Source organism: Carlito syrichta, unplaced genomic scaffold (genome assembly GCF_000164805.1).
Source record: "Carlito syrichta isolate Samal-C Ts95f unplaced genomic scaffold, Tarsius_syrichta-2.0.1 Scaffold302126, whole genome shotgun sequence".
In the NCBI taxonomy this organism is placed as follows: Eukaryota; Metazoa; Chordata; class Mammalia; order Primates; family Tarsiidae; genus Carlito; species Carlito syrichta.
In genome coordinates this window covers 762,453-775,257 of record NW_007246222.1, presented here as the reverse complement: position 1 = coordinate 775,257, position 12,805 = coordinate 762,453, and the positions used below count along the sequence as shown (strand labels likewise).

At 38.9% G+C, this 12,805-nt stretch overlaps 1 protein-coding gene across 3 annotated transcripts in view; it reads right to left on the bottom strand.

Annotated features, from left to right (window-relative positions):
• CTNND2 (catenin delta 2) overlaps positions 1 to 12,805 on the bottom strand; it is a 981,613-nt gene that overhangs the window by 399,613 nt on the left and 569,195 nt on the right. For all 3 annotated transcript variants that reach the window (XM_021711379.1, XM_021711381.1, XM_021711380.1), the window contains one exon: positions 9,228 to 9,483. In XM_021711379.1, coding sequence (XP_021567054.1) covers positions 9,228 to 9,483 — 256 coding nt within the window. The remainder of the gene's footprint in view (positions 1 to 9,227; positions 9,484 to 12,805) is intronic.

The following is a 12,805-nucleotide window of genomic DNA, read 5'->3' as shown; positions in this document are numbered from 1 at the left end:
GAGAGAGAAATTTACTTCTCTTACCTACCAAGAATCTTTCATCTTGTCATCTTTGATACCTGCTTCATCAGAGAATGGTACAAAGAATGACTTTACTTGAAAGGCCCGTTTCTCTTTCCAGTGTGAGAATATCTAAATCCCATAGATAACACACACATATCACACAGACATCACACACAAGGTCACCAATAAGATGTCAGAGATTAACCATAAAGCAAGAACTAATATGAATTACTCCCTGACATCAGTCACTTAAAGCGTAATGATAACACTGCAAAATAATTATTTGTTTTACTTGAGAATTCAATGCAGCATTCCTTTAAACTACCAACTGCTTTTATTTTTATGTGTTATTGCTGTATTTAGCATGATGGGGAAACTTAAAACGAAGAATAAAGGTGCTTAAAGTTCCATAGAGTTCTGACTTCCATTAATCCAAAATACCCTTGATAATGGAGAGTCTTATCAGATTTAGTCTTTCCAAAGAGCCTATTTGGTAACGATTTCATGATGACTTAATTATTGCATGGGACTTCCTGGTTCAAATCAGGGAAAAGACTCTGTTCCTGTAACAGCGAGTGCACTTTCTACTTTAGGTAGAAAGGTTAAAAAAGAAAGGTCGGGAAAAATATGTGATAGACCCACTCATTAGTGATTCAAGTTAAGTGACCGGGGACATCTTAGTTCCTTGTCTTCATAATAGAGACCTAACATAAGACCTAACATAGCATAACAGTCACCTCCAGAGAGTCTGAGTGAGAACACCTGTGCATGCTAGGCGTGTTAGGGAGGGTGAACTGCACTGAGAAGGAGCAGACCTGCAGTTAGCTTTCGTTTCATGTGATGGCTCTATCTAGCTTGGATTGGCTTTTTGCCCCAAATAATGTAGGGAAGTCCAGAATGCATGAATCCCACTTTAGAGAGTGGGGCTTGGGTTTCACAGACCCCTCCACATACCTGGAGGCCTGGCTGGCGAGTGGGGGCTCCACGGGTTGTCAGCTCTTGGCCAAGTGTGAGCTCCATGCTTGCCTTCTGAACTTGGGTTAGAGTCTGTTTTACTGAAAACATGTGGACTGAGGGGAAAGAAAGGGCTGGTTCTTCAGAGGCAAGTCTGTACACCAGAGAAGCACAAAACACAGTTTTCCACCATCGCAACTGCTTGTCTGCTAACAATGCATTCACTGACTAGTGCTTGGTACAGACACTCTTCAATTATAACTACCATCTTTCATTGCTCTTTTTTTTCCTTTGTGTTGGAGTCATACTCTGTCACCCAGGCTGGAGTGCAGTGGCAAGCTCACTGCCACGGCAGTCCCAACCTGCTGGGTTCAACAGATCTTTCTGCCTCAGGCTACCAAGTAGCTGGGATACAGGTGCATGCCACCATGCCTGGCTAAATTTTTGATTATTGTAGAGACAAGGTTTCATCATGTTGCTCAGGTTGGTCTCGAACCCCTGGACTCAGACAATCCTCTTGTCTCCGCCTCCCAACGTGCTGGGATCACAGGCGTGAGCCACTGTGCCCAGTTCATTGCTCTTAATCATGGAGGTCCCCATGCCAGAACCTGCTTTAGTGTAAATGAGGTGAGGATGCAGCACTGGAAAGGAGTTGTTATTTGAGAAATGCAATTGTTTACTCCTCCATGTGGTTTTGAAGACAGGAGGCAACATAGTCTTCTAGGTTATGGGGGAAAAAAAATCAATATTAGCACAGATAAGTATTGTGTCCTTTCCTTTAAACTGAGTTTTAAAAAAAGACTCTTGAAGCCGGGCTTGGTGGCTCAGCCTGTTATCCCGCACCTTTGAGAGGCTGAGGTGAGTGGATTGCCTGATCCCACAGGTTCGAGACCCGCCTGGGTAGCGAGACCTCTTCTCTACAATAAATCAAAAAATCAACCGGGCGTGGTAGTGCGCGCCTGTAGTTCCAGCTACTTGGAAGGCTGAGGTGGAAGGATCGCCGGAGCCCGGCAGGTCGAGGCTGCGGTGGCCGGGAGCAGCCACTGCACTCCAGTCTGGGTGACTGAGTGAGACTCCAACTCAAAAAAAAAAAAAAAAAATACTCTTGAAAAGCAGGCTTTTGTGAAATGAAAAAAATTCCCTTGCAATGGCATCTTCTCTGTATCTTCTAATTCTCTCTTGTGACGGTGAGGGCCCTGTTCTCAGTTGCCCCTTCCGCCTGATCCCTGATGGCTCTGCCCTGGCCCTCACTGGATCCCTGCCCTCTCCCACTCTTAGCCTCCCACCAGGGTGGGAGGCTGCCACTCTTGGGCTTCTTTTTGCCTTTTCAACCAGCCAGCTCATGACCTCTGTGCCTTTGCCCATGTCTTCTGTGTCTCTGACTACCAAGCGTCGCTTTCAACCTGTATCTCTGTCCTAGGGCAATTCCTGGGGCAGGCGTGTCGGCTCATCACTGGCAGAGGCAAAGGCAGCAGCAACCGCAGCTAAAAATGGAACCCCCCTTACGCAAGGCAGTATTCCACAAAGTAGGGGAGTCATGTGTGACGGAAACATGTTCCAGGTCTGAATGTGTGGTGTCCCCTCAAGTTAATGGGTTGAAAACCTAATCATCAAAGTGATGGTATTAGGATGTGGGGCAGTTGGGAAGTGCTTAGGTTATGGGGGTGGACCCTCATAAATAGAATGAGTGCCCTTATAAAGAGGCCCCTCTCTCGCTATGCTGCCCAGGCTAAAAAAAAAAAACAAATAAAAAATAAAAAAAATTAAAATAAGGGAGGTCCCTCCCTCTCTGTGTTGCCCAGGCTGGAAAAAATCAAAATTAAGGAGGCTCCTGAGAGCTGCCCTACAGAGAGAAGGTGCCATCGATGAGGAAAGGGCTTTCACTAGACACGACATCTGCTGGCACCTTGACCTTGGACTTCCCAGACTCTAGAGCTGTGAAAAAAAAATTCTTTTGTATATAAGCTACCCAGCCTATTATGGCATTTTGCTAAGCAGCCCACATGGACTAAGACAGCAGCTCTAAGAAATTAATACACATTGTGAACTTTGCAGCAACTTGGATGGACTTAGAGGCTATAATACTGAGTGATCTATCACAGAAACAAAGAACTGAGTCTCACATGTTCTCACTCATAAGCAGACCTTGAACAATTATCATAATACTATAAAAAAGGAATTGGCAGTAGTGACAGACTGTCAGGGGAATAGGAGTGGGATTGGCAGTTGAGGGAAACTGTCAGGGGAGGGGGGCACACGTCATCAACAAGGATACCAACATAATAAACATTTGTATACCTAACCCTGAATTGTACCCCACATATTTAAAATTAAAAATTAAAAAAAAGAAGTTCATACACTATGGTTATAATTTATAAGAAAAATAATCTACACATGGGCAGTGCAAACCAGTGCTTTACCCTGATTAGGTGGGTGGACAGGAACATTCAGTGACTGCTGTCTCCTGTGAACCCGCATCCCAGCAGAGACAGGCCTGAGTGTTTCCAACTGGTTCCCCGCCGACTTCAGCCCTAGTTTTTCCTCCCTCCCTCCCTTCTATCCTTTCTTTTGCTGTCAGAGTCTCACTCTGTTGCCCAGGCTGGAGTGTAGTGGCGCCATCACAGCTCACCACAACCTCGAACTCCTGGACTCATGTGATCCTTCTGCCTCAGGCTCCTGAGTAGCTGGGACTACAGATACGTGCCACCATGCCTGGATAATTTTAAAATTTATTATAGAGACAAGGTCTTGCTATATTGCCCAGACTGGTCTCGAACTCCTGGGCTTAAGCAATCCTCTTACCTCAGCCTCCCAAAGCACTGGAATTACAGGCATGAGTCACTGTGCCCAGTACCCTCTTTTTTTGTTGTTGTTGTTACTGTTCTCTTTGCGTGGAAAGCTTGATGTCAATTCTTTCCTGTGGAAAACCATCTTTTGTGCCAACTCCTCTCCTCCCCTCTTTGTTACTCCTTCTATTACATCTGTCTTACCTCCCCAAAGCACTGTGGTCATTTGTAGATGTTTCTTTTCCTCTCACACAACTTTGAAAGCTCCTTAAAGAATAGGCTGCTTTCAGGCTGCTACCTACCTGCAGAGCCCACCCTAGAATCTTCCAGAGAAAAGTCATCTAGACCATATTTAGAGCCTTCAATGGACCTGGAGGGAGCGATCCAGAGGAGTGATGGCTACAGTGCTCCATGCTGGGGTCGGCTCTTGTCATGCCTCAATAGAATCTCACTGAGGACATATATGTCTGCCTTCCTATTCCAAGGGTCATGCAGCAGTGGTTACAAGTGATAATAGTGGACAACGAAATTGGGGCCCAGAAAAAATTTCTACAGTATCAAATAATGGAATAACGTCATAAGAAACAAGTTCAAAGTCTCTCCATTATGTTGAAAAGAAAATTAAAATCTCAAGGCTAAGTATAATTGATTCTCAGCTTTGCAGAAGTTGTGTGGGAAAAGACTTGGTATTTTGTTTGGTTCTAGAGTTTATATTGGTATCAATATATTCATAGCAATTAGAAATGCGAGATTAGAAGTCAGTCAGATTTGTGTTCCATTTCTAGCTCTCTGAGCCTCAGTTTCTCCATTGTAAAAAAGGCATTATAAAAAGTCAAGTTATAACGAACTGGAAAGGATCAAATTAAGTAACAAATAAAACCGGTTTAACACCGAGCATAGAACATATTACTTAACTTGAATTATCACTGCTATCATCTTCACTGTTATAAACATTATTTCATCTTACTGTCAAGAAACCCTACAATAAACCCAAATTAGCCTAAGGTAACACTTGTTGTCTTTCTACATTGCTGTTGGTGTGTGAGACAGAAATAGGGGGCTGGACGCTGTAGGGCCAGAAATGACAGCTCATGGAACTACCATGGCTAGCACAGGAGAAGGAGTCCTGGGCATGGGTGACAAGTGAAAATAACTTTCTTCAAACGCGGCCCTCTGAGGGAGGAAGAGGCATATTCTCATGTGATTTCAAAGGTCAGAAGCAAGATCGGGGAACACATTAACAAGAGACAAGGATTTCGCATCAATATAAATTTGTGTATAAGGTTTGAATTATTCAAAGCAAAATAAAATGGTTTAAGAGGTGGTGAACGGCATGTTGCTAGAAGCATTCAAGCAGAGGCTGAATGGCCAAAAGTATGGCTTGCTCTTAGCCTCAATGATGAATGACCTCCAAACGCCATTCCAACTCTGGGAGTCCTGTATTTTTCCCCACTAACATCATTGTGGCTAAATAAATGATTATTTCGCATTTGAAGTTAAAAGTAAACTTCTCAGAGATTCCTCACTGGAAAGAACTGGACAATGAAAACTATTATATGTGGTTTATTGTAACATTTTAGCCTTATTACTTAAGTTACAATATAAGTTAACTTTCATAATACTGTTTAAATTTTAATCTATAACTTAAAAAATATTCTTAAAATTTTCACCTTAAAAAGGTTTCCTGAGTATGCAACTATAGACTGTGTGAGTCCATGTTGTGAGCAGATAAACAATCAAAAAGCAGCATCTGGAAAACATTCTTTACCAAGATTTACCTAATGACAAAACATTTATAAGTAATATTCATTAATAAGATATCATAACATCAAGAAATAAAATAAACATTTTATTTCAAAGCAGCAGATAAAATAGAATGAAAATGTGCAAATAATTCCCTAACGATGTAATTTTTTACATTGTTGGGCAAATATTGTGGCTTGAAACAAACCAACTCCCTGTAGCAAAGTTTGATAGAGTCAACTGAAAATGCAGGTGCTAAGTTGGGTCTAATATCAGCATTAAAAATGTGTCATTGTACGTATTTATCTGTTATGTTGAAAAACAAAAAAGAAGATACCTGAGTTATACCATAAATCATGTTTTCAGAAAGTGAGATTCTTTTAGTATACTGGAGAAACAGCTTTTGAGATGGTGTACATTAAGTATTACAATATCCTAAGAAGGAATCAATCAAACATGGTTAATAGATGTTCGTTGCTACAATTTACTCATTAAGTTACTTCAGCAAAATGTCCTAGGCATAACTTTTCTTATTTTATAGACAAGAACATTCATAGTATAGCCAGGTATATTGGTCTTGCTTTATTTTTTTCAACAATTTTCAAATAAGAATGCTATTGTGACTTATTCCTACCAACATCACTGACACTTCTTTCATAGCGTTTGTTTAAAATTTATATTTGACATCTATGTTAAAAACAACAGTATATGGAACTCAATATCTGGTGTAACACCCCAAAATGGACTTGCCATGGTAACAATTCTTAAGAAACTCACATTTTATGTAGAATAACATGCAATTACAAAACAAAAATTTAGCAAATGTGGCTGTAAAGTGAATTTCATATAGGTATATAAAGTGAATTTTCTGTATGTATTAAAAATCACTTTACCAGTGATTGCTGACTTTATAAAGAAAACTGGGTTCAACCATCTCTTTGGATAAAAGATTTCTGTGGATTCTGCTGGAGTACAGGATGGCCAGTTAAAAGTCAAAACACCAAAGCTTAGCCACAATCCTCATGATTGAGCAACAAGAAAAATCCAGCCCTTTAGAACCAATCCTTTTGTATCCTGTGGCTTTGGAGTAATAGCAAGCTAACACAGATTCTCTAGTTTCTAGGCTACAATTGGGGCTCTCATGACTGCAAATTATTATTTTAAAATGCAGTATTGACTTGAAAATTTCTCATTGAATGATACTAAAATTCTTGAACAGAGAAAAGATATTTGTCTGCGGTAAGAACAAGGTAGATAATAGAAAAGAAAGGAAAAGAAATGAAAAACACAACAAAGACCGCACACCCAATAAGTAACCCTCAGGGCCACTGAAGCCACTGAGACAACTTGTGCAATTCCCCTCATTCTTCCCAACTCCCATCACTTGACCCCTGAAGAAACCATCCATATGTCTTCCCTTTTCCTTTTTATGTTTTGCAAAGAATTAAAAATGTTCATGCCAACATGTGCCACAGTGTGGATTTGACATGTACTAAAAATGTGGACACTAGCTTGTGTACTCACCTGGCAGGAATGTGATCTTCAAGAAGCCACTGAACATTCTGAGTCTCCATTTATTTGAAGCGCTAAGTATGGGATATCAGTTTCCACTAACAAAGGAAGACTACATCAAAGATGCAAAGTATGCTTACTTGTAATGTGATATAATATATATTATATATGTAATATATATTAATGTGCTATAAACATATGTTTGTCAAGATTAAAAGGTTTACATGATCTGGTGTTTAATGATAAATGATAAACTTCAACAAATTCTCATATATATATAACATATATTTCAAAAGCTTGAAGGAAGTCAGAAGATTGAAAAAGTTTAGATGACAAGCAATGATGCCAAAATAAGTCATTGTGAACCCTAGAAGTTAGACATATTACTTCCAGCAATACTCACCTAGGAAGAATCAAGTTATTTGAATGAAAATGCACAAATCTTCCTTAAAAGAAGTATTATGTTTTGGACTTGAGTTTCAAATATGAAATTAACAATGGATTTGTAATTCATATAGCATAGATTTGTATATAAATGTAACACATATAAAACGTTAGTGACCAATATTCTCTTATTCAATCTAAGATTTCTTATTGGTGCTTTTCTCTTTTGGTTTATAGCAGGCACTCAATAAATATAAGTGACATCACCCATAACTTGAAAAGATACACGTCATGACAATATACTGAGAGAAGAAAAAAAGGCTATGAAAGTGACAGTGATATAAAATAGAAAGGATATGCCATTTAATAAAATAAAATGCATTTAATACACAGTATAAAATACAGACATGAGGCTACAGCTAGAGAAACAAAAATTTGATTTCTTATTAAGTCTAATTTCCCTAATATGAAAATTTTAAATCTTTCCATTGCAGATGTACATCTACATGTTTAACATCTACAATGTTAAATACAAACAATGCCAAATCAATCATATATTTTTCTATTTTAGCATTTTTAAGGGTTTACTATTATTTTATTTCTATACATGTTTAGTAGCACGTCCAGAAAAATTATTTTAAAATAGAGGGTGTTGAGGTATTTTCTGATGAATATTCTAGCCATATACGCCAATAATATGGATTTAGGGTAGATTTCAGAACCAAGAATACAGAGACAGCTTTTGAGACTGAAAATCTAGATAACTAGGACATTGCACACTATGAATGTAAGCATGATTCTGATTTCTAGTAGTTACGAGTAAGCTTTTATTACAATTTCCTTTTACAATGGAGGTTGTACCAAATACATTACTTAACATGGATCCTTCAAGCAAGTTTAAATTATGCTAAAGAAGTTATTTCAAAGAACACCATAAAATGATCCCATTCCATGTTTTATGTTTGTAGACATGATTTCTTTTTGCAAAAGAATCTATACAAACGTCTCAACACAGAACACAGAAACTTATGTACTCTATCAGTAAAAATTCTTTGAGATGAATTTTAAGTACACCACCGAAGTCAAGTTGCCTGTCCTGCCTTAAATAAATACCAGAAATCTAACATATCTATAGTATTCACAGATGTAGACATATATTTATGGGACTCTTCAGCATAACTCCAATGGCTATGAATAAATATCATTTAATTCTAGAAGGATTCAAGTTCAAGTTCAGAAATAGAGCATCGCTAAATCCCTTGCCACTGATGGAAACAAGAAAGTGAAAAGGAAAGACACCTCATAACAATGAAAAACACATTACATTCGAGTTTTTATCAAGTCCCAAACAACTTCCTCCTAATGTTTATTTTCAGACATAGAGAAAAGAAAGTAATATAAAATGTCTAAATTTTCTATTATAGTATAATTTGCAAGGAATACTCCTTTGCAATCTGATAAATAGAAATACACATGGTGATAAAACATGCTTCCACTGAGTCAATACAATATGTAGACCATGCTATTTGAAGTCCAAGGATATCATCTCAAATTTCCAGTTTCCTCTGTACCTACAGATATTCTGATCAAAAAACTCTCTTTATTTTTTTGGTGTTGAACCACAGGAGATTCCAGGGATCCACCGTAAACACCCACATTCCACATCAAACAAGACTATAAAACCAAGAAAGACCAATCCTTTCATACTCAGCCAGTGACAAGAATGCAATGTGATGCAAACAACAATAGCAATAGCAACAACAACAACAACAACAGTAATATTAGTGCCCAGTTACAAAACTTCTTTAGCCATCATAGGGAAAGAAAAAAGAAATGTTTACCTACCTGGGATCTTTCTGAATGCTATCAATGGATGGGGACCTGGCCAACGTGCCTTCGGGTGGGAGAGCAGGGCCTGATTTGCTGTATGGAGACTCAACAGAGGGGCAATATTGCAGCTGTCGATAGGGGTCCGCGTAACTGGAAGCCGGGCCGGCGGCGTAGCTGGCCCTCTGGAAGGTGGCCGCGGCGGCATTCTGCGGGCCGTGCTGGCTGCCTGTGCGCTGCAAGGGGACGGAGTCGACACCAGGGGAAGATGGGGCTACGACAGGAAAGTAGGGACAAAGTAAAAAATTGAGGACCTGCTCACAGAAACGGTTAACCAGGTCTAGGCAGGGGGCGGGGAAATTACACACATAAAAAATAGGGGTTCAAAAGAATAAAAAAAAATAATCCGTCATATTTGAACCAATACAGTCTATGTTATCCAGTAAAATAATTATTGGCATGCTTTTTCAGAAATACAACTTTCTGGTTTGGGGAGCGGAGAAATGCACCTGTTGTGTGAACAGTGTTTACCAACAACCAAGAGAAGGTGTGTTCAACTGACATATTAACTCTGAGCAAAAGCAAAACCCAGAAGAAATATAGGGAATGTTTTCCGAGGAAGCATGGAAAGCTAGTTATTTAGTGTTCAGGCTGAGAAAATTCAGAGTGTGTTCAGGTAACGTTACATTAACTTTATTATCGGTGTAAGATAAATGTAGTAATGGAACTAATTTTCCTGAGTAGAAGAAAATAAGGAAAAGTGAGAAGGAGTATGTTCCTGGGTAGGTGGGGCTCACAGTTCCATAATTAGTGCCAGAACATGCCAGGCAGGGCTGTTCTAGTTTCTGTAAAGTCACTCCCCAAGGATTTTTCTTTGCCTCTTTTTCAAGTAAAGCTGTCAGAGAAACAAACACATTTAGTGGAGGAAGAAGAGGACGAAAACCAACCCAACTGCAAGGCAGACAAAATAAGGAGCTGACTTAGCGTTTCCAGAAGTATTTGCATCTTTTCAATGTGCCTAAATTGTTTTGAGAAGATTTTACATCAGTTACTAAAATCAGTTTGTCTATTTTCAAACTGAGTTTCAATTCTTATTTCCTTCCTGGATTCTTTTTAGATCATTTCATGCCATTATTTTTATCCAGTTCTCAAAAAAAATATTTGACATCTAAGATTTGGTTGACATATGCAATGAAAACAGCATCTTTCATTTCAGTAGAATGTGACCTGTTACTAACTGCTCCAGCGATTACCAGCCAAGATCAATAGCAGACTGTCCAATTGCTCGGTGGCACTGAAGATCACGATATACCCAAAATACAACCAGTGTCTAGTATGATCATTTATGCCATGGGTGTTTCATAGGGAATGAGATTCCAATTATAAATTGCACTTCACCACTCTGACTCTCTAAGCGCTTCTTAGTAGATGATGATAGAAATTACTTTACACTAGGGATTGTATGTACATGTGCGAAATGAAACACAAAGGAAGTTGTGTCACGTTGAGAAAATAATTGTTGCAAGAGGTGAAGGAAATTGTATTGAAATGACAGAAAGTTGCAAACTTAACTGGGGGAACACATTATCACACCGAGGGACTGGTTTTTCAGAGATTAGGGCTTCTCTTTTCCAATGAACTTTCAATATTTCATTTTAGAATTACCCACAATTGGAAAAGTAGATTCTGTGACATGATGAAAATAACAAACATGTAAGAAAAACTTTCTAAACAAAAAGGTGTGTGTATTCTGAGAGGAGCAGTGTTTTGAATTAATGAGGGTTGCCCTGTTGTGTTAAGTCTCAAGACAATCAGATTCGAATAATAAACATTAATTGAAAAAAGAAAATCTTCTTTATGTCTTTACACAAGACCCTGAAGGTTTATGTTTTCTCCATAATATTACTAACATATCTCATTAAAATTCACATTTTAAAATTTATAAACAATGTGAATTGTTTATATTTATTTTACGGTGAAAGGGGTTTAAAATATAGGCAAGGCAGAAACTTGCTCTTGGAAGAACAAAATGTACAGGGGTAAACAAAAATTCATTTTCTACAAGGGTGGTGAAAAGGTAGCCAGAAAATCAAGGGCAAAAGGAGGAAATTAAGTACACCTGGCATTTTTCATAAATGCACATTTTTTTCATTTAGCGAACTAAATATCAACATTTAATCTTGCTGAAAATGGTTTTCAGAAAAGAATTCCTTTTCTATACAAAATTATTTGCTACTAATACTTTTAATACAATGATTAACAGGAAAGGAGGATAAAGTTGCAGAATTCAGGCTATCATATTGAAATCTAAAACAAAATCTTTTTTGTTAAAAAACTGTAGAGTAGGTAAGGAGAACAATCTGACTACCCACACAAAACAACTTTCGAAGGACCATACATTAGAAGAGAACATGGCAAGAGGGGAGGAGTTTAAGAAAATACTGCATGGCCAGGCGTGATGGCTCACGCCTATAATCCCAGCACTTTAGAAGTCCGAGGTGAGAGGATTGCCTGAGTCCTCGGGTTTGAGACCAGTCTGGGCAACCTGGCGAGACCTCATCTCTACAATAAATTAAAGAATTAGCCGGCCATGGTGGAACATGCTTGTAGTTCCAGCAACTTGGAAGGTTGAGATGGAAGGATCGCCTGAATCCAGCAGGTCAAGCCTGCGGTAGCTGTGAGCGTGCTACTGCACTCCAGCCTGGGTGACAGTGAGACTCCGACTCAAAAAAAAAGAAAGAAAGAAAGAAAAAGAAAAACATTGCCAAGTAACAGACAAAAAATTATGAGTAATACAAAAGAGGTTGGTTCAGAATGTGAAAACGGGCCGCGGAACTACATCAGGCAAAAACAGGAAGGCAACATCTTGGTATGTGAGGAGGAAAGTTTATGAACGTTATTAGGTTCCTACTTGTATCTTACTTTGGCCTTCTACAGGGAAGTGCCATGGAACCCATTTAGAGCTTGGCTTCGGAAGGTAGAGACCATTTGGTCAGTATTTGGCGTTGGACAAGTTAACTGAGTTCTCTAAGTTTCAGTTTCAATGTTATTGAAGAGGACAAAATGGCCTCATGGCATCATTGTTTGACTTAAATGAAGGTAATGTATTAAATACCTAATACGGAGAACATGTTAAACAAATGAGCTGTTACTACGATTACCATTAACGGTGTTGAAATCAACCGATATTAGAAAAGAGGACTGTACATAGGGCATGTGTGCAAAAGGCCCTTATCACTGGGTATCGATCTACATAGCTCTTTCTGATTGTTGGGTGCTGCTATAAGTGCTTTGTTTGTATGGACTCATGTGTTCCCCAACAACCTATAAAAGAGCAAACATGCTATTCTCATTCTACAGATAGGAAACTGAGGCAGAGAGACTAAGCAATGTGCCAGCGGCCAAGTGATATCTATTTTTAAAAAAGGAATTCTAGCCCTTGCAGCTGGTTTTTTTAGTTTATATCTATAATCATGATGGTTTCAGGACCAGGTTCTACACACACACACACACACACACACACACACACACACACACACTCTCTCTCTCTCTCTCTCTCTCTCTCTCTCTCTCTCTCTCTCTGTGAGTGTGTGTTT